Source organism: Schistocerca gregaria, chromosome 6 (assembly GCF_023897955.1).
Source record: "Schistocerca gregaria isolate iqSchGreg1 chromosome 6, iqSchGreg1.2, whole genome shotgun sequence".
In the NCBI taxonomy this organism is placed as follows: domain Eukaryota; kingdom Metazoa; phylum Arthropoda; class Insecta; order Orthoptera; family Acrididae; genus Schistocerca; species Schistocerca gregaria.
Genome location: NC_064925.1, coordinates 178717414 through 178739962, shown reverse-complemented (window position 1 = coordinate 178739962; position 22549 = coordinate 178717414). Strand labels below are relative to the sequence as shown.

The following is a 22549-nucleotide window of genomic DNA, read 5'->3' as shown; positions in this document are numbered from 1 at the left end:
GGGATCAATGGAACACGAATGCGCCTTAGGCTCCGAAAGCTCATTTCGATGATGTTTCATTGAATGGTTTGCACGCTGACGCTTGCTGATGCATTGAAATCTGCAGCAATTTGCGGAAGGGTTGCACTTCTGTTCACATTGAACGTGTCTCTTCACTCGTCGTTGCTCCCGTTATTGAGAATATTTTTCCTACCGCAGCGATGTCGGAGATTTGATGTTTTATCGGATTCCTAATATTCACGGTACACTCGTGAAATGGTCGTACTGGAAAATCCAGACTTGATTGCTACCTCGGAGATGCTGTGTCCCAATGCTCGTGCGTCGACTATAGCACCACCTTCAAACTCACTTAAATCTTGATACCTGCCAGTATAGCAGTAGTAACCGATCTAACAACTGCGTCAGACACTTGTCTTATATAGGCGTTGCCGACCGCAGCGTCGAATTCTGTCTGTTACATTATCTCTGTATTTGAATATGCAGGGCTATAGCAATTTCTTTGACGCTTCAGTGTATTACTCTACAATATACCAGTTATCAGTGACTGAAGGCAAATTAAATAGAAGCATTATCAGAAACCAGCTATAAGTCAAAGACATTTTAAAGTGAAAGCTATTGAAAACTGAAATACACTTTCATTTTCAACACAGCTAAATTTGTTAAACCATCAAAGAAACTCAGTTCATTTACTAATATCATATATTCTCTGACGGAAGATCCATGCCGTTTCAATGTACAAGAGAGTGCATCACGGAGCAAATACGGCTTAACGATCCAAGCGTTATATAATGAAAAATCGAGGGCGGAATAATGACAATATTATGAAAATGACAGATTGCTACTCACCACATAGCGGAGATGCTGAGTCGCAGAAAGGCACAGCAAAAATACTAATAAACACGCTAGCTTTCGGGCAGAAGGCCTTCTTCCGAAACAGACAACATACACAAAAACACTCAAACAAACGCAGCTCGCGTAGCATGATCGCCGTCTCTGGCCAGACCAGACTGACCTCGGCAGCCAGAGACGGTGATCAAGCTGTGCCAGCTGCGTTTGTTTGAATGTTTTTGTGTATATTGTCTATTCCAGAAGAAGGCCTTCTGGCCGAAAGCTAGAGCGTTTATTAGTCTTTTTGCCGTGCCTGTCTGCGACTCAGCATCTCCGCTACATGGTGGGTAGCAATCTATACAAATATCAAATAGCAAACCAGAATAACTCGAAAAATAAGCTTGACAAAAAAAATGTGTAGAATCCAAAGTTGATTATTTTCGAGGGGGACATCTGCTGGTGCTAAAATTAACCCGCCCCCCAGTCCCCTGAGGGTGGGGCGGGAGGCAACTTTAAAATTTCAAATGGGAACCCCCATTTTTCATTGCAGAATCAGATTCTACGCAAAAAACTAAGTACATTTTATCTTAAACACTTGTTTTATTATTGGTGCCGGCCGCTGTGGCCCAGCGGTTCTAGGTGCTTCAGTCTGGAGCCGCGCGACCGCAGGCTCGAATCCTGCCTTGGGCATGGATGTGTGTGATGTCCTTAGGTTAGTTAGGTTTAAGTAGTTCTAAGTTCTAGGGGACTGATGACCTCAGATGTTAAGTTCCATAGTGCTCAGAGTCATCTGAACCATTTTGTTTCTTGGTAGTTGCCGCTGTAATTAAAGAAAATCCATGTTCTCATTTTGCGTGGAGAATAATTACAGATAAATAAAAAGTAGGATGTCTGGTTAGTTAGTTAGCTAGTCACACGATTTGTTTGATAATTAAAAGTTATGTGCTCATGACCACGAAACAAACCAAACTTATCCGAAAAATGGTTCAAATGGCTCTGAACACTATGCGACTTAACTTCTGAGGTCATCAGTTGCCTAGAATTAGAACTAATTAAACCTAAATAACCTACGGACATCACACACATCCATGCCCGAGGCAGAATTCGAACCTGCAACCGTAGCGGTCGCCCGGTTCCAGGCTGTAGCTCCTAGGGACGCACGGCCACTCCGATCGTCAAACTTATCCGAATCTGCGGAAGAAATTAATACAGTATTTGGGTCAACATTTGTAAAACTCTTGTTCCTCTTTCTCAGACCCCACCCTATGAGGAGAGAGGGAGAGTTTTAATTTTAGCGAATCAAAATTTACGAAGCAAATAAGTATTTTTTATTTATCCGTAACCATTTTCCACGCAAAAATGAGAACATGGATTTTCTTGAATTACAGCGCCAACTACCAAGAATCTAAACAAATTTTTAATACAAAATGTACGTATTTTTTACGTAGAATCAGATTCTGCAATAAAAAATGGGGGTTCCCATCTGAAATTTTAAAGTTGCCTCCCTCTCCAGCCTCCAGGGAGATGGGGTGGCGGGCTAATTTTAGCACCAGCAATGTCCCCTTCGAAAATAATCAACTTTGGATTCTACAGATTTTTCGTGTGAAGCTTATTTTTCGAGTTATTCTGGTTTGTCAACTTAAAATTTACAACCTGTATAGCTAGTTTTAACACTATATGGAATATTACTCACCAAAAAATTGTGTAACTGAAGATATAAAGTACCTTCCAAGCAGCTTTAATATTTCATGCAGCACTCAAATGTGTGAAACTAAAAATAGTTACAACTGCTGCACAAAACGCAACCTTATACCTCACAACAAAAAACAGTACAACATGCCAGAAACAGCTTATAGCAATCTGTAGTGTCGATTCCCTCGTGCGATTGTAAAACTGGTCACTAGACGGAAACATCGACCTGGTAATTTAATGTGTTCTTCGGTACGCTATCATCAAGGTTCAGCATTCTTTCAACACTAAGAGCTATCCGGTTTCAGTGTGTTTGCACTATACTTAGGATTTCTTGAATTTAGTGCAGTACAAATTACCCATGACGTTCGGCTAGAAGTACACTACTGGCCATTAAAATATATATTCTACTAGAACTGACACGTGATTACATTTTCACGCAATTAGGGTCCATAGATCCTGAGAAATCAGTACCCAGAACAATCACCTCTGGCCGTAATAACGGCCTTGATACGCCTGGGCATTGAGTCCAACAGAACTTTGATGGCGTGTACAGGCACAGCTGCCCATGCTGCTTCAACACGATACCACAGTTCATCAAGAGTAGTGACTGGCGTATTGTGACGAGCCTGCTGTTCCGACACCATTGACCAGACGTTTTCAATTGGTGAGAGATCTGGAGAATGTGCTGGCCAGGGCAGCAGTCGAACATTTTCTGTATCCAGAAAGGCCCGTGCAGGACATGCAACATGCGGTCGTGCATTATACTACTGAAACGTAGGGTTTCGCAGGGATCGACTCAAGGGTAGAGCCACGGGTTGTAACACATCTGAAATGTAACGTCCACTGTTCAAAGTGCCGTCAATGCGAACAAGAGGTGACCGAGACGTGTAACTAATGGGCCCCCCATACCATAACGCCGGGTGATACGCCAGTATGGCAATGACGAATACACGCTTCCAATGTGCGTCCACCGCTATGTCGCCAAACACGGATGCGACCATCGTGATGCTGTAAACAGAACCTGGATTAATCCGAAAAACGACGTTATGCCATTCGTGCACCCAGGTTCGTCGTTGAGTACACCATCGCAGGCGCTCCTGTCTGTGATGCAGCGTCAAGGGTAACCGCAGCCGTGGTCTCTGAGCTGATAGTCCATGCTGCTGCAAACGTCGTCGAACTGTCGGTGCAGATGGTTGTTGTCTTGCAAACGTCTCCATCTGTTGACTCAGGGATCGAGATGTGGCTGCACGATCCGTTACAGACATGCGGATAAGATGCCTGTCATCTCGACTACTGCTAGTGATACGAGGCAGTTGGGATCCAGCACGGCGTTCCGTATTACCCTCCTGAACGCACGGATTCCATATTCTGCTAACAGTCATTGGATCTCGATCAACGCGAGCAGCAATGTCGCGATACGATAAACCGCAATCACGATAGGCTACAATCCGACCTTTATCAAAGTCGGAAACGTGATGGTATGCATTTCTCCTTCTCCCACGAGTCATCACAACAACGTTTTACCTGGCAACGCCGGTCAACTGATGTCTGTGTATGAGAAATCGGTTGGAAACTGTCAGCACGTTGTAGGTGTCGCCACCTGCGCCAACCTTGTGTGAAAGCTCTGACAAGCTAATCATTTGCATATCACAGCATCTTCTTCCTGTCGGTTAAATTTTGCGTCTGTAGCACGTCATCTTCGGGGTGTAGCAATTTTAATGGCCAGTAGCGTACTTAGAATTTAACGCCTTATTCCAATCTGTTAGGTCCACATAGGCACAGACTAATTAACCAAGCCCAACGAACCAGAAGAGCTACACATGTAGGTAGGTGAAAACACAGCAGAACGATCTCTTGTTCACAGGTACGATGGGCGTTACGGCGGAAGATGAAGTTTGTCCAAAGAAAGAGGAAGGTGGGCGGAAGGAGAACGAAGGTGGCGCTCAGGCGGAACAGCTAGACATCCCACAGCCCGGAGTTCTGAAGCTGGAGAAGATGCGCATCGTGACTCCGGACTACGTCCGTGAGATCACCGTGCCCAGAGCCAAGAGCTCTCCCGAGGCACCGCTGATGCATGCTGGAGACTTCCAGAGGCTGCGGGCCGAGGCCAAGGTATGTCTGCCATCTGCAGAGATAGGAATACAAGTGTTGATTCGTTATTTAGGAATGACACAACGTTTTCGTAGGACAAAAGACAACTGGTTTATTATAAGTCTACAGAATAACTCTTAACAACGAAAATAAATTTCCATTGCGGCAAAGAACGCAAGACAATCCGTGTCTGGTAAGACACAGACAGCTAAATTTCAGTGAAGCTATTAAATAAAACTGTTCACAACGCAAAACTTTAACACGTACACGGTTGTAGGTGCTGACGCTCGAGGAGAGGAAGGCGCTTTTGGACGAGAAGGAACGGATGAAGGAGAAACTGCTGAGCGAGAGCCAGGCCAGGAAGGACCAGATGAAGGAGTGGGAGCAGCAGCGCCAGCAGGACCGCAGGCTCAACGATGTGAGTCTGCTGAGTTTGCAAGAGTACTCGACGTGTCGTTTAAGATCAACAAGAAACATAATTCATGAATCCAGAATGAGATTTCTGTAAACGTCCCCCAGCGCTGTTGCTAAGCCATGTCTCCGCCATATCCTTTATTCTAGTGGTGCTAGTTATGTAAGGTTCGCAGGAGAGCTTCTGTAAAGTTTGGAAGGTAGGAGACGAGGTACTGGCAGAAGTGAAGCTGTGAGGACGGGGCGTGAGTCGTGCTTGGGTAGCTCAGCTTGTAGAGCACTTGCCTGCAAAAGCCAAAGGTCCCGAGTTCGAGTCTCGGTAAGGCACACAGTTTTAATCTGCCAGGAAGTTTCAACATAACTCATGTATATGTGTATGTAAACGCATGCAAATTTAGAGCTTGGTTTCACAAACCTGGAATAGGCAGTAGGCAGTGGTCTAGTAGAAACCATCATGGCGCTGGCCTGAAATAATTTAGGGAAACCACGAAAAACTGAAATCAGGATGGACCGAAGCAGATTGAAGTCTCCACCCTCTCAATTACAAGTCCAGTCTGTTTGAAACATCGGAACTTCAGACGGCTTATCCCTTGTATATAAAACTGCATTACTAAGAAGTTATTTACTAATGTAGATAGCTAATGCTAGTGTTCTCAATACCGATCACCGCACATAGCATATATGAACACATTATTTCATAATATGATTCTTTGTGTCTCCCTACCCTCCATTTCTACACCCTTCATCTCCTTTCCCAAGGTGGCTTCTGTCAACTCCCCCTTCTGGATGGTGCCCTCCCTCTCTCCATTTATCCCTCCTATCAACCCTGATTCTCACACCCCCTCCTTTCCTGTCCTTTCCGTGGGCTCCCTCTTTCCCTCCCTTCCATCCTGCTTTCTCCCCACCTAACCTCTCTCTGCCTCCCCTCCCCCCCCCCCCCCCCAGTCCTTTTGAATAATCATCCTCTGCCTTTCCCCAATCCCTGTCCCTTCTGCCCAGCACCCGACGTCCTTCTTATGGGTCCTCGTCCTCCATCGCCTCCTTTCCCCCCACTTCGTTTTTTCCTCTCCTTCCTCCCTTTCCTTTCCCGTCATCTGTCCAGGTCCCCCCCCCCCCCGTTCCCCTCAGCTGTGGTATATCATATTTGTGAAAAATTTTTCGTGCCGTGTTCAAGTGTATGTTCAGTGTTGTCCGTCTTTCCAAGGTATTGCGAACAGAAACCATGCTGTCGCTGGGTGTAAATTTTATATCTCTTGCGAACAGAAACCAGACTGTCGCCGTGGTCTTCTTTTTTTTAAAATTGTATGTCTATTCTTTTACCTGTCTACTTCATATGTATTTTATTAGCATCATCAACCCTTTGTTTTATGTCTTAAGTTCCACTATTTTTCGCCACTTTACCATTTAGGTCACCGATCTTATCTCCTGTCTTCATCTTTTTAAAACAAATTCTGTAGGCTGAAGAGCGACGTACTAAGCTGTTGCCAGCCCGCCCACTTGAGGGGAATCGAAACTCAATAAAGGAAAAAAAATATAATTCTACACACACTATCAGCTGACATCAGGGTCACGGTGAGGATGCTTGAATTTCATTTTGTGTACCGGAAATTCCCATTTGCTCGCCTAAGTAAATGAATCAGCATACCTCCAAAGCAGAGAGATACTTGGCTCAGAAAGAGGATAAAATCGTGGTACTATACAGAGCTTTAGTGTCAGGTTTCCAAGAGAAGAAAAAAGAATATTATAATACCTTCCTCTAGAATAGTATAGTGTGAAAGTGTGTTGTGAAATGATGGAGATGTTTTATTATTATAACCTACGTGTGTTACCTTTTTTACCAAACACTTATTCTGTTTAACTTAAATAATCCTTCATTGTAAAGAATGTATTACTTGAGAGGGACATTTAACCGTCTCTTTAAGTAAGTCTGTTTCAGTAACCTATTTTATCTCCTTGAACAACTTGCTGCACAATTTTATTCCATGATAAAAAAGGCTCTTTTGCTTTTTGTGCTAATGCTTTTTTGGTAAATGTAATTTCAGTCTACATTTTGTTCCATTATTATGGAAAGAGCCGTTTGTGAATTAATTATTTTCGATGTATATAACTGGCAAATGTTCTCGAACAGTGTATTTAAAATCCTTACTGCTTTGAACAGATCGATACAATGGGCCTGACTGCTGTTTTTAGTTATTATTCGTGTGGTCCTTTCCTGTAGTTTGAAAAGTCTCTACACACTTTTTGCATTTGTTCTGTAGGTAACAAATGAGTGTACATTTGAACAGTTTGTAACTAAAAGAAACTGGGTGTTACACACTTATGACTGGACTCTGGTGGGTTAAGAGTATTGGCATGGTTAGAACGATACTAGTAGCTTGTTTAGTTAACAATTCTGGTATTCACATTTGTGCAACTATTGATGACTCCATAGACAGCCTACGGCAACTAAGTCTGATGATTGAAGTCAGAGAACCGTAGCTGCCATCGCAGTTTCATACAGTAGCTCTGCAATCGGGTCCAAGAACCCACACATTGCTGCCAGCCGATAATAGTTTCATCTTTTACTCAGGATTCATCGACACTGTTGGGGGGATGTATGAATGCTCCCATGAGAGTTTTTATTTTTCCACGAGTGCAAGGCAAATTTTTAACCTATTTCTCATAATTCCTCCATATAAATTGTCGCCACATAGCCCAAATTAAATGATGACTAACTAGCATAACTTAGGTAAACCTTGTGACTGCAAAGGTCTTATTGGAAACAATGAAAAGACATTTCTCTGTCCCTAAGAGGAAGTTGGTTCTTGATGATGCTAATAGGGATTGGATGAATGTTCTCCGTGTGGAAGATAGGAACACAAGCGATCACCTTGATGTAACATACTCGTACGAGGGGGATAAACGTGGGACTTAATTTGTTCTCAGATGGTCACGCGAACTAGGGTTTTATGCGCTTTAACAGTAGTTCTCTGTGTGCTATACGACACATGATAGGAGTTCGTTGTCGTTGTCGTTGTCGTTGTTGTTGTTGAGGTTTTCAGTCTGAAGACTGGTTTCATGCGGTTCTCCACACTAGTCTATCCTGTTCAAGCGTGTTAATCCTGAATATCTACTGCAATCTTCTTTCATTTTCACGTACCTACTGTAGTCAAGCCTTGGACTACCTCTACAATTTTTACCACCCACGCTTCCCTTCATTACGAATTTGACGACTCTCTGATGGCTCAGAAAGTTTCCTAACAACTCACGCCTCGTAATTAGTCAAGTTGTGCCATAAATATATTTCCCCCAATTCGGTTAAGTAGCTTGTCATTAGTTACATGCTCTACGCATCTAATTTTCGGCATCCTCCCGCAACTTCACAGTTCAAAAGCTTTTATTCTTTTCTTGTCTAAAATGTTTTACGTCCACGTTTCACCTCTTTCAAGGTTACATTTCAGACAAATACCTTCAGGGAAGATGTATTATCATTTAAATTTTTATTTGATATTAGGGCATTTCTTTCCTTCAAAAATGCCTCTATCATTGTTATCAGTCTGTATTTTACGTATTTTCTACTTGGGACGTCGTCAGTTATTTTTCTACAATTTTAGTGTCTCTTTTTCTACTCTAATTCCCCCAGCATCGCCCGATTTAATTCAACTACATCCCATTACTCTTATCTGCAAGTCAGCTATAAACAGATTTCCAAACAGATAAGCAGCACACAAGAATGTTCGGATGATAGCTTGCAAGGTACTTATTTCGCCAACGAAAGTTTTGCCTCTCTAGAAGTGCCCTCAACAATTAGTAATCTGGCATTTCACATTGTCGCTTCACATTTTATTGTACCAGTGGGCTACTCTGAAGTACCTATCTCTATCTCTAGTATCTTAAAGCTGATACTGTTCACGAGGAAAATAAATTCCTCTGAAAGAATCAGAAAGGATTCATGAAGAAACGACTGTTGTGTGTATTTTCATACACGATATCTCGCAAGCAGGAGATGCAAACCAACAGGTAGATTTTCGTCTACCTAATTTCCGAAAGGCATCCTGGGCTGTACTACATCGTCGCCTGCGTACCAATATACGATCACACGGAATGTCTTCGAAAATATGTGACTGGATCGTCGAATTTTAGAAAAGAGTTGGGGAGACAGGTGCATGTTTACACATGGGGCACGTTTACTGAGAGCACTTTTCTCGGGAATCAGTCTTTATAGAGCGCCACCGGCTTTGAAGTATTAGTATTTCCATCTTCAGAGGGCCCGCACAAACTTCACGGGGCCAGTTGAGTGAAAGTCTTAGCGCGAAGAAGGTGAGTAAATTTTGTTACCCAGATATCGAAGTTCGTAGGATGCATACCTTTTAGAGTTGAGAACAGATAAATATATGTTGGTTTACAGAGATCATTCTACTTCATAAGGTACATTTGTTATATAACCTAAAAGCCTAAAAATTATTACTGTAGTGTAGAAACTAATTCAGACGTGGTGATGGGGCACATTTAAGCATTTTTGTTGGGGCGCGTTTACGCACCGTTTTGTATTGACATTCTAATTGATACCCCAGTCAAGGAAGCTTTAAGATAACAGCGGCTGGAAACGCAATCTAAAAATATTAAGGCACAGTGGAATAAATTGTTAAAAAAACTGTTTGGACCTAACGAATCTCAAGCAGAAAGCATTAATTCTACGAGAGCAAGGACTGATAAGGTCAAGAAATTGTTAAAAGCAAGAATAGGGAAGAATGTGGAAAGGCCTGCTTGTGGTGTCGTCATTAGTGTTCTGCCCATGGGCAGGTTTTCACATGGTAGCTCTCCTGTCTCCTGATATCTTCTTTATGTCCCGTAATTTCTGCTTTCCTTTATGTCGGCTATCATCTTGTGTCTTCTCCTTCCTCTCTATCTCCTGTCATAAAGTAGTCCTTCTAAAGCGTCTGTTAAAAGGAATCCCATCTCAATGAATGTCCCATTCAGTTCTTCTTCCTTTCTCTGGCAATGAGTAGTAGTCTTGTGAAGAGGATGGAAAATGCCTTGCATTTACTGCTTGAAACGATACGACCAAATCAACAGGAAATAAAAAATGCGTTCATTGCTTTAGATGTACAAGTTGGGCTCACAACGAGTGTGTCACAGGAAACACTTTATCCTTTGTGTGGATAAATTACAACTCATACAGTGATGATTAATAGGCCTTTAATTAACATTCAAACTTCTATGTAGGCCATATAATGCTAACATCAGGGGTAGTGATGGCATGTGGTCTCATTTCAATGATTACGAAGTCTAGTCATATTTACAAAGAACTTGATAGTATGAGACCACATCTGTATGACGTCACGCCCCATTTGGCCTCAACACATTCACTGGTTCGGTTAGAAAGGGTGTCATTAAGCCGATGCGTCCTCCCCTGAGATGAACTGCCCCACAACTGTTGTAACTAACTAGTTCTTGATGTCCCGGTTACTGGCAAGGGAGGCGGAGATGGTCCCACACGTTTTTGTCGAGCACAGATCTGGGGATATTGGTATCCATGGTAGAATATCAGCATCATGAGGACAGTTCATAGAGACATGTGTCACGTGAAAAACGGCACCACGATACTATCGCATGAGAGGGAACACACGAGACTGTGGGATCAGAGTTCCCTCAATCACTACCAGCCGTGTGCTGAGGTCATACACGACGACTCCCAACTCCAACACATCATGAGCAACAACCCAAAAGATTGTAAGAATGGCACCTCTGTCTCTAGGGGCGGTACGCGAGCGCACCGAATGGTCTTGTTTTCGAAATAGAGCCCCAGCGTTATTCAGTAAGCATTCCCAAAGCGATGTCGAACTGTCCTAGCGAACCGAAACGCTGTTGTCAGTTGTCCTCGCGCCAACCAATGAGAAGCAATCCGCCTCAGATCCGCGCATGCGCACTGCAGTGCCACAGCGGCACGAACCCGAAGAGGCAAGCAACCGACATAGCCATGTTGTTCTTCACAGTACTGCAAAATGTGATTAGAGTATGTAATACTACACAAATTTCGCTGACCACAGGCTTCCATGAATGCATGATAATGATCGAATATTAACTGTGTTCTGGTATCTGTCATAAATGTCACATTATATCATTTTATTCTCATTCACATCGGGGTCTTGTTGACGCTGACGCTGACGCTGGAATGACGAGCCTGTCCTTGGCTCGAGGTGATGCAGTATAGACATACATATGTCGTTCCTGCAGTTCCTGTAGGGGGGAGAAATATTAATTAACAGTCTAGTCGAATGGTCCTGTCTGGTTTTCCCTGAAAAAGAGAAAGACACACTCTGTTGAGGGATTAGTAAAAAACTTAATCCCTCAGCAGGTCAGGCCAACGCGTGGTTGGCCTGTGATGTGGTTGTTGGCCCAGTCCACGGATGAGCCGGTTGCGGGAGTGTTCCGTCCTCTCGTAGAACTTCCTGGCGATGGCGCGGAACCTTTCTCGAAGAGGCAGGATTCCGGTGTCCTCGTGGAGTTGGCGCGTCGAAAAGCGCCTCGGAAGATGCATAGCAGTCTTCAGGGCGCGGTTCTGTATCCGTTGCAGAGTCACAATGTGAGCATCTGCGGCTTTCCCCCAGACCACGGCCGCATACTCTAACAGTGGGCGAACCAATGTTAGGTAAAGCGTGATGCCGTGTTGCGGTGGCAATGTCGACTGCGGGTTTAGCAGTGGATACAGGGCGCGGAGGCGTCCAATTGCTCTCCCTTTCACATCACGGATGTGATGCTTCCAGGTGAGCCTGCAGTCTAGGGTAACCCCTAGGTATTTCGCCGTCCCACTCCATGGGATGGGTTCTCCCAGGATTTCGAGCGGCGTAAGCCCTGGCGGCAGAAGTCTTCGAGTGAAGACGACTGCCTGGCTCTTTGTGGCGTTGAATTTCAACCGCCACTTTGTTGCTCATGAGCCCAAGGCGTCGCACCCGCGTTGGAGCCGGTTTCTCAGCACCTGGGCATTCATGCTGCGCGTGAACAGGGCTGTATCATCAGCATACAGCGCCAGTTCGACTCCTGCCACTTTCGGCGCGTCTGCAGTGTACAGGGAGTACAGCGAGGGGCCGAGAACCGACCCCTGCGGCACCCCTGCTTGTATCTGCCGGTCTGTGGACGTACCGTCGTCAGCCCTCACGTGGAAGGTTCGTTCGGACAGGTACGACCGCAGCAACGTCATGTGAGACGTCGGTATCCCTTGTTCAAAGAGTTTGAACTCGAGACCGTCGTGCCACACCGAGTCAAATGCTCGGGAGACGTCGAGGAACACTGCGCCAAGGAATTCCCTTGTCTCCAGTGCCCTCATGGCCGGTTCTACCACCCGCAACAGCTGGTGGGAAGTGGCATGCTCTTCTCGGAATCCGAACTGCTCGTCCGGGATGATGCCCTCCTGGGTGACGTGTCGCATCAGTCTTCTCGCGTACAGCCTCTCGAAAACTTTCGAGAGGGACTGGAGTAGGCTGATGGGTCGGTAGTTCGATGCCTGGCGTGGGTCCTTGCCAGATTTCAGGATGGCCACGACCTCCGCGTGTTTCCACGCAGAGGGGTAGTCACCCGATCGGAGAATCTCGTTGAAAACATCGGCAAGTTGCCGGATCGGGGTCTTGTTTTGGATTTTACGTTTCGGAATGTGAGTTAGGAGTGGAGTGTAGTACCACATTGTACAAATACATCTATAGAAACACCCGAAAATCTCCTCATTTTTTCTGTTTTCCGTCGTTGCTTAGTTGCTTTAAAATTCATGGAGGTATGTTCCGTCTATGAAACTAATTGAAGGCAGTTTGTTTATTGCCATGCGCGTTTCGCTTCCTTTATTCTTGATGATGCTTCACAAATAAAAGAAGCGAAACGCGTGTGGGAATAAACTGCCTTCGTTGCATAGACGGAAGACATCTCCAAGAGCCCGAAAAATTGTTTAAGAGAGTGTCAAAGATGCATAGAATGCGGCTGTAGCTCGCTCCTTGAGATCCAAATGACGAAGTAGCCTACTTCCCTATATGATACATCAACGATTTGGTTCATATAAACAAAAATATAAAAAATCGCCTTTTCGAGTGCGTTTGGCGAGGGCAGCTGTAGAAGTTAGTTGTAGTTTGTAACATGCATCTGATGAATTAAAATGTTTCACATATGGTGGCGGGAATCTTTCAACATGCGATCCGATCGCACATAAATACTTGTGACAAGATAAGGTATAAAGACGATTGCTGCTAGTCTCATTCGCAATAATTTACGTTGTGCTCTTAGATTCCTGTCCGACCACACTCTATTTCGAAAACAATGGTGAATTATTTGTAGCAAGAAGAAATATAAATGTCACTGTCAGTTGCTTCACGCACAGTAATTTCATCTTTTATTTCTTGAACATACGGAAGTCACGAAATCGGAGATACTCTTTACTGAGAAAGCGCGCTCTTACGTGTAAATTACAACGAATATTTCAGAAAAATGTGTAACTTTGACGATTCACGAAGTCTCAGAATGCGCTGCAAACACGAAGAGGTAAAAAGATATTTTCGCACCCAGCAGTATACGAACCTACATACTTTGCCACGGCAGTTCACCACCTTACCAATTTCGCTACTGCAGCTTACATGCTGCTGGCTTTTTATTTTATGTCATTCCAGTCGAGAAAGACGCAGGCTGACTTCGTTGCCAAATGATGCGGGCGTAAGCCATAAGTGCATGAAATTTTGGAAGATTTCCTCTGTCAGCTTCCCAAAATTCCTTTTCATTGTTACGTAAAAGTTCTAAACGCGTTTCGATAATTAATAAATAAACCATTTGCTTAAAAGAGTACGCGAAGTCACTAGTAATTTCAGCTAACACTCATGTAATATACGTAAGCAGAGCCGAAGTCGTGATATTTAATGATCCTTAAACTTAACTGCATAAAATAACAGTTATTTTAGGAGAATATTGATCGGAAACGTTTTTTTATGTTGCAATCATTCACAGTAACAACCTCGCCTAACCATAACTCTAACAAAGGAAAATAATCTATTATGAACTCAGTTTCCAAACAGACGCGTCCTGTGGTGATACTTATATAACACAATCACTAAATTCAAAGTTAAAACCGCTCAATATGTTTAAAATAACAAATTATAGGTGTAAATAAACCACAGCTAACTGAATGACAGGGCCATACCGAAACCCAAAATCTCTTGGTACAGTTCTCGAAAAATCGGCAGGCGGACCATTCGGTAACAGGCCTCAGAAGCTTACAGAATAGGAAATTCGGATAAAGAACCGAAAATTTCGTCACTACCGAGACTAACCAATTACACCGATCGGCATGAACGATACAGAATAGCGTACCAGATCGCTGTCACACTGACCGAAGATGGATGGTCATCTGGGGTAGAACTGAACCGCAGTTCATCGCTGTACACAATGCGCCGAATTCCATCAGCTGTAAATGCTTATCTGTCACGGAACCATTCCAAACACAGCAGTTTGTGTAGTAGTGTAAACGGCAGCCAATGCTTGAGACTGTAATTCCTGAGTCAATCTACTACTAATCTCCGATAAACAGTGTGGGATGTCACAGAACGTTATTCGGAGTCCACTACTTGTTCACAGGGACAGGTGCAGATCTACATCTACATCTACATGACTACTCTGCAATTCACATTTAAGTGCTTGGCAGAGGGTTCATCGAACCACAATCATACTATCTCTCTACTATTCCACTCCCGAACAGCGAGCGGGAAAAACGAACACCTGAACCTTTCTGTTCGAGCTCTGATTTCTCTTATTTTATTTTGATGATCATTCCTACCTATGTAGGTTGGGCTCAACAAAATATTTTCGCATTCGGAAGAGAAAGTTGGTGAGTGAAATTTCGTAAAAAGGTCTCGCCGCGACGAAAAACGTCTATGCTGTAATGACTTCCATCCCAACTCGTGTATCATATCTGCCACACTCTCTCCCCTATAACGCGATAATACAAAACGAGCTGCCCTTCTTTGCACCCTCTCGATGTCCTCCGTCAATCCCACCTGGTAAGGATCCCACACCGCGCAGCAATATTCTAACAGAGGACGAACGAGTGTAGTGTAAGCTGTCTCTTTAGTGGACTTGTTGCATCTTCTAAGTGTCCTGCCAATGAAACGCAACCTTTGGCTCGCCTTCCCGACAATATTATCTATGTGGTCCTTCCAACTGAAGTTGTTTGTAATTTTAACACCCAGGTACTTAGTTGAATTGACAGCCTTGAGAATTGTACTATTTATCGAGTAATCGAATTCCAACGGATTTCTTTTGGAACTCATGTGGATCATCTCACACTTTTCGTTATTTAGCGTCAACTGCCACCTGACACACCATACAGCAATCTTTTCTAAATCGCTTTGCAGCTGATACTGGTCTTCGGATGACCTTACTAGACGGTAAATTACAGCATCATCTGCGAACAGTCTAAGAGAACTGCTCAGATTGTCACCCAGGTCATTTATATAGATCAGGAACAGTAGAGGTCCCAGGACGCTTCCCTGGGGAACACCTGATATCACTTCAGTTTTACTCGATGATTTGCCGTCTATTACTACGAACTGCGACCTTCCTGACAGGAAATCACGAATCCAGTCGCACAACTGAGACGATACCCCATAGCTCCGCAGCTTGATTAGAAGTCGCTTGTGAGGAACGGTGTCAAAAGCTTTCCGGAAATCTAGAAATACGGAATCAACTTGAGATCCCCTGTCGATAGCGGCCATTACTTCGTGCGAATAAAGAGCTAGCTGCGTTGCACAAGAGCGATGTTTTCTGAAGCCATGCTGATTACGTGTCAATAGATCGTTCCCTTCGAGGTGATTCATAATGTTTGAATACAGTATATGCTCCAAAACCCTACTGCAAACCGACGTCAATGATATAGGTCTGTAGTTAAATGGATTACTCCTACTACCCTTCTTGAACACTGGTGCGACCTGCGCAATTTTCCAATCTGTAGGTACAGATCTATCGGTGAGCGAGCGGTTGTATATGAGTGCTAAGTAGGGAGCTATAGTATCAGCGTAATCTGAAAGGAACCTAATCGGTATACAATCTGGACCTGAAGACTTGCCCGTATCAAGCGATTTGAGTTGCTTCGCAACCCCTAAGGTATCTACTTCTAAGAAACTCATGCTAGCAGATGTTCGTGTTTCAAATTCTGGAATATTCCATTCGTCTTCCCTGGTGAAGGAATTTCGGAAAACTGCGTTCAATAACTCCGCTTTAGCGGCGCAGTCGTCGATAACAGTACCATCGGCACTGCGCAGCGAAGGTATTGACTGCGTCTTGCCGCTTGTGTACTTTACATACGACCAGAATTTCTTCGGATTTTCTACCAAATTTCGAGACAATGTTTCGTTGTGGAACCTATTAAAGGCATCTCGCATCGAAGTACGTGCCAAATTTCGCGCGTCTGTAAATTTTAGCCCATCTTCAGGATTTCGCGTTCTTCTGAACTTCGCATGCTTTTTCCGTTGCCTCTGCAACAGCGTTCGGACCTTTTTTGTGTACCACGGGGGATCCGTTCCATCTCTTACCAATTTATGAGGTATGAATATCTCAATTGCTGTTGCTACTATATCTTTGAATTTGAGCCACATCTCGTCTACATTCGCATAGTCAGTTCGGAAGGAATGGAAATTGTCTTTTAGGAAGGCTTCTAGTGGTACTTTATCCGCTTTTTTAAATAAAATTATTTTGCGTTTGTTTCTGATGGATTTGGAAGAAATGGTATTGAGCCTAGCTACAATGACCTTGTGATCACTAATCCCTGTATCAGTCATGATGCTCTCTATCAGCTCTGGATTGTTTGTGGCCAAGAGGTCAAGTGTGTTTTCGCAACCATTTACAATTCGCGTGGGTTCGTGGACTAACTGCTCGAAATAATTTTCGGAGAATGCATTTAGGACAATCTCGGAAGACGTTTTGTGCCTACCACCGGTTTTGAACAAGTATTTTTGCCAACATACCGAGGGTAGGTTGAAGTCCCCACCAACTATAACCGTATGAGTGGGGTATTTATTTGTTACGAGACTCAAACTTTCTCTGAACTGTTCCGCAACTGTATCATCGGAGTCTGGGGGTCGGTAGAAGGAGCCAATTATTAACTTAATTCGGCTGTTAAGTATAACCTCCACCCACACCAATTCGCACAGAGTATCTACTTCGACTTCACTACAAGATAAACCACTACTGACAGACACCAACACTCCACCACCAATTCTGCCTAATCTATCTTTCCTGAACACCGTCTGAGACTTCGTAAAAATTTCTGCAGAACTTATTTCAGGCTTTAGCCAGCTTTCTGTACCTATAACGATATCCGCTTCTGTGCTTTCTATTAGCGCTTGAAGCTCAGGGACTTTTCCAGCGCAACTACAACAGTTTACAACTATAATTCCGACTGTTCCTTGATCCAAGCACGTCCTGTAATTGCCAAGCACCCTTTGACATTGCAGCCCATCCCGCACTTTCCCGAGGCCTTCTAACCTAAAAAACCGCCCAGTCCACGCCACACAGCCTCCGCTACCCGTGTAGCCGCCAGCTGAGTGTAGTGAACTCCTGACCTATTCAGCGGAACCCGAAACCCCACCACCCTATGGCGCAAGTCAAGGAATCTGCAGCCAATACGGTCGCAAAACCGTCTGAGCCTCTGATTCAGACCCTCCACCCGGCTCTGCACCAAAGGTCCGCAGTCGGTTCTGTCAACGATGCTGCAGATGGTGAGCTCTGCCTTCATCTCGTAAGCAAGACCGGCAGCCTTCACCAAATCAGATGTGAAGCCGTTTCGATTTGCTTGGTGCACAATACAATATTCCTCCATAATCGCGGTCACACGTGTTCGACTGGAAGCTCGTTGACGAGTATGTCTGTCCTCAGTTTCCAATGCAGTCCAACAGTGAACCCCTGTCACATACGAATGCCCTACAAATCTGGATATTGTGCGACACGAACAACTGGCGAAACGGAGATCCACAATGAGGTCAGTTTCAAACTGTGCCAGGTGCTAATAACGCTGTCTCACACGAGTATGTGGCATCTCTGTGCCGTCCGCAGTAATCACTCAGCATCTGATGCTGTTCACGACTCTTATGTACCTTACCACAACTCGTAACAGCACTAAACATGAACAACATTAACGGACTTTAGTGGGCGTTCTAACCGCCACGGAAAATTGCAGCTCTAATCATTTACATGGCCGCTGATGGTATGTACGTGTACGAAGCTACACTGACATCCGATCATGTCTGGGAATTTCACTTTTTATTCCAGGCTGTGAATGATGGATACATTGGGAAGAGTTGTATTCCACGAAGCTGTGCAACTACTGTGCTGCCACCTCCTATATCTGACGTACTGATCATAGGAAAAAGATAAGAGAGAGTAAACTGGGGTGTAAAGAGAAATTTTTCCCTTGGTACGATGTGTCCTTCGAAATGCACTGTATAGTGACTTGGAGACTAAATATAAGAATTCTTTCTTTGTCTTTCTTTTGCTACCGCCTTTATCCCGTATCGTGCGCAGGTCTGCAGGGTTAAGTACGGCATTGGCATGGTTAATTTTAAGGGGTGGTCGAATGCCCTCCCTCCGCCACTCCATACCCCCCGGGACGGAAGTAGTGTACCCCAGCTGTCTGCGTCTAGTGTAAATCGTGAAATAGTGGGAATATGTTTCAAATGTCTGCGAGTCGTGTAACTGAGGCGGGACGTATGGACCAGCCTGGTATTCATCTAGGAGGATGTGGAAAACCGCCTAAAAACCACATCCAGGCTGGGCGACACTCCGGCCGTCGTCGTTAATCCGTCGTACGGATTCGATCCGGGGCCGGCGCGCCTACCCGAGTCCAGGAAGAAGCGCGTTAGCGCTCTCGGCTACCCTGGTGGGTAAATATGAGAATGTAGTACAGGAAATATTCTTCATCTTATGCATACGAAAACTAGATATGATGTAGATGTGGAATCTTTGCAGAGGTGAGTTCATCTCAATGACACGGTGTCTCTCCGTATTCCAGCTGGAGAGAGATGCTCGCAAGAGGGCGACTACGCTGCTGAAACACGCGTTCGAGCTGCGCCAGGAGAGCGAGACCGAGGTCCAGAAAGCCAACCGGCTCATCCTGAGCACACGCTGCCACGCGCTGCGTGACGCTCAGGTCCAGAGCAACATCATCCGCAGGTGAGTAACAGTCCTCGCCGTGGCCACTGCCAATCACAGCTGTCCCCTTCCGCCAGGAAGTACACTAGCTGATCAAAAGTGTTCAGGCACATTTTAGTGGACTTTAAGGAGAAGTTTACTATCTCACGCCCGAAAAAACAATGTTGTTCGTGAATTTTTTTCTCGGATGTGTTATGTTTATCAACGTCAAATTTGGTCAAAATGTTTATTGATATTTACTCTACAAACTGGATTTTTTTCGACCGGAAATGTCGAAGAGCAAAGGCGGAAGTGCCGTCGGAACGAAACAAAATTTCGATGTAGACCTCCAAGCGCGGTATGTCACAGGTCAGCCAGCTCACCTGAAATCAAAATTGATTTTAGCTAGCGAAGTATATAAGCTTCTTTAGGAAACGTTCCTCGCTTAAGTTATTTGTAGCATAGGAAACAAAATGGCGGCCATTTGAAACAAAATGGGGTTTTTTCATCGATTTTTCGGCCAAGTAAAAATATTTATAGTTGGCGGAAACAAAGAATCATGCCAATCGGTTCAGTAGATTTGAAGTTAACATACCGCGCGACAAAAAAAGTCATTTCGAGAAAATGCGTTTGAAGTTTTGACTGCATATAAATGCAATATTGTGCAACTTACGTTCAATCCGCTATTCTGGGTCCATAAATTAGTCCTTCCTCTTCCTCATAGAGGGCGTTCTGTTCGATCTGGGCCATCCTGCGCGGCTCCAGAGCAGCTCGTACGGCCGGTGACAAGCGGTTTTCGGCAGCTTGAATCCGGTGGTCGTCCGAATGTTTGGCGAACTACGTCAATAGAGTCCCAGGGCGACGTCCATCGTTGTCATGGTCTTCAGAGCTGCTGAATACCCTTCATTGAAGCTGCTCACTGCCAGGAAAGTCGCAGTCTCCACAGTCTTCGCACCAGAATGCAAATGCTTGGAGTCTAACTTCCAAACACACGCGTTCAAACTTTCATTTGAATTTTGTGTGTTTCTTCCCAAGCACCGGTACAATAACTCGTCCTCCGAAAGGGCTTCGTAGATCTTCTTTGGAGAGCGGCTGGTCGTGGTGATATTCGTCCAGATGTCCGGTAGCCTCTGCAATGCGCCACTTGCACCAACTAGTTTCCCCAGCCAGACAATTTTGGTGTTGTGGGTGGTCATCCGTCGAACACTTGTGGAAATACGTTGCCCAAATTGCCTTCTTCATCTGTTCCACGGAATTTGAATGCCGTCGGATTGCCAAACCGTAGTACGTCGTAAGCTCCTTGATCACTTGATTCAATGAGAAAGCACATAGAATAATTTTTCGCGGCTACAAAGTCGAAATTCTCGAAAAAAAACTGGTGCGTGGAAAAGGCCGATTTCAAGCAGGTGCATTTTTTTGTTCAACGGCGAATAACATACATTTCCGTTCCGTATTCGGAAAAACCATTTCGGGGGTGGATTCTGAACACTTTTATGGATCCAAATAGAATAATTTTTCGCGGCTACAAAGTCGAAATTCCCGAAAAAAACTGGTGCGTGGAAAAGGCCGATTTCAAGCAGGTGCATTTTTTTGTTCAACCGCGAATAACAAACATTTCCGTTCCGTATTCAGAAAAACCAATTCAGGGGTGGATTCTGAACACTTTTATGGATCCAAAAATGCAATTTAAAAAATCGATTTTTTGTACCAAAAGATAGTAAACCTCCCCTTAATATCGGGCGAGACACTCTTTGCCTTAGTGACGGCTCGGGCTCTCGTGGGGACACATTCAGTGACGTGTCTGAGTATCTGTGGAGGAATGTCAGCACGCTATTCCTCAAGATCCGAAACCAGAGAAGTAGTGCTGTTGGATTCTACAGTCTCGAGCGAACGCAGCAACCGGTCGACCGGTGTATCAATGGATTCAGTTCGGGACTCTGGGCAGACCAGTCGATATCAGGAATGTTGTTGTCGTCCACAAACCTTTGCCTCGCATATGCTGCTTTACGATGGAGTACACAGTCACGCTGATACAGTCATCGTTTCTGATCTGTTACTCTCTTGTATGCAACACAAAATACTGAAATCGTCTTGATATCCTTCCATATTCAATGTTTTTACATCGCGATTATGGGACCACACCCTAAGCACGAAAAACACTCGCATACAGTAATGCTACCTCAACTGTACTTCACTGCACATGATGGCAGCTAAAGTTCTTCGGCCGGCCGCTATGGTCGAGCGGTTCTAGGTGCTTCAGTCCGGAACCACGCGGCTGCTACGGTCGCAGGTTCGAATCCTGCCTCGGGTATGAGTGTGTGTGATGTCCTTAGGTTTAAGTAGTTCTAAGTCTAGGGGACTGACGACCTCAGATGTTAAGTCCCATAGTGCTTAGACCAATTTGAACCATTTTAAAGTTCTTCAAGTATTCGCCGAACGCAAAACCTTCCGTCGGATTTCCACAGTGCATCTCTCCAAATCACTCGTTTCCAGCGATCCCCTCTCTAGTGGCGTCGCTCTTTACTCCATCTCAGGCGCTCCTTAGTACTGACTCCAAAAATGTGTGGCGTACAAGGGAGTAAGACAGGGATGTAGTCTTTCGCCCCCGCTGTTCAAACTATACGTCGAAAAAGCAATGACGGAAATAAAAGAAAGGCCCAAGAGTGGGATTAAAATTAAAGGTTAAAGGATATCAGTGTTAAGATTCGCTGATGATATTGATTCACCCACCCACCCAATCACACACACACACACACACACACACACACACACACACACACACACACACACACAAGCGCAGGCGCGTGCTTTATTGGTATCCTCAGTGAAAATGAAGAAGAATTACAGGAACTGTTGAGCGGAATGAGCAGTCCACTGAGTACAGAATATGGATTGAGAGTAAATCGAAGAAAGACGAAAGTAATGAGATGTGGCAGGAATGAGAGCAGAGAGAAACTTAACATCACGAAGTATATTAAATTAAATAATTCTGCGAGCTAGGCAGCAAAATAAACATGATGAACAGAGCAAGGAAGCTAGGCAGCAAAATAAACATGATGAACAGAGCAAGGAGGACATAAAAAGCAGACTAGCACTGGCAGAAAGGACAATCCTGGCTAAGAGAAATAGGTCTTAAGTCAAGGATGAAATTTCTGAGAATATATGTTTGGAGTACAGCATTGTACGGTAGTGAGACATGAACTATGGGAAAACAGGAACAGAAGACAATAAAGGCATTTGAGATGCGGTGCTGCTACAGAAGAATGATGAAAATTAGGTGGACTGATAAGGTAACAAAAGAGGAGGTTCTCCGCACAATCGGCGAGGAAAGGAATATATGGAAAACACTGTCAAGAAGGAGGGCAGGATGGTGGGACATTTGTTAAGACGTCACGGA

The 22549-nt window shown here is 44.5% G+C and overlaps 1 protein-coding gene across 1 annotated transcript in view; it reads left to right on the top strand.

Moving 5' to 3' along the window:
- The first annotated feature begins 4958 nt into the window (after nucleotides 1–4958).
- Nucleotides 4959–22549, top strand: part of LOC126278684 (cilia- and flagella-associated protein 45-like) — a 123180-nt gene continuing 105589 nt past the window's right edge. The window contains exons 1-2 of the mRNA XM_049978938.1: nucleotides 4959–5029; nucleotides 19034–19194. Of these exons, the coding sequence (XP_049834895.1) occupies nucleotides 4982–5029; nucleotides 19034–19194 (209 nt within the window). The 5' untranslated portion in view covers nucleotides 4959–4981. The remainder of the gene's footprint in view (nucleotides 5030–19033; nucleotides 19195–22549) is intronic.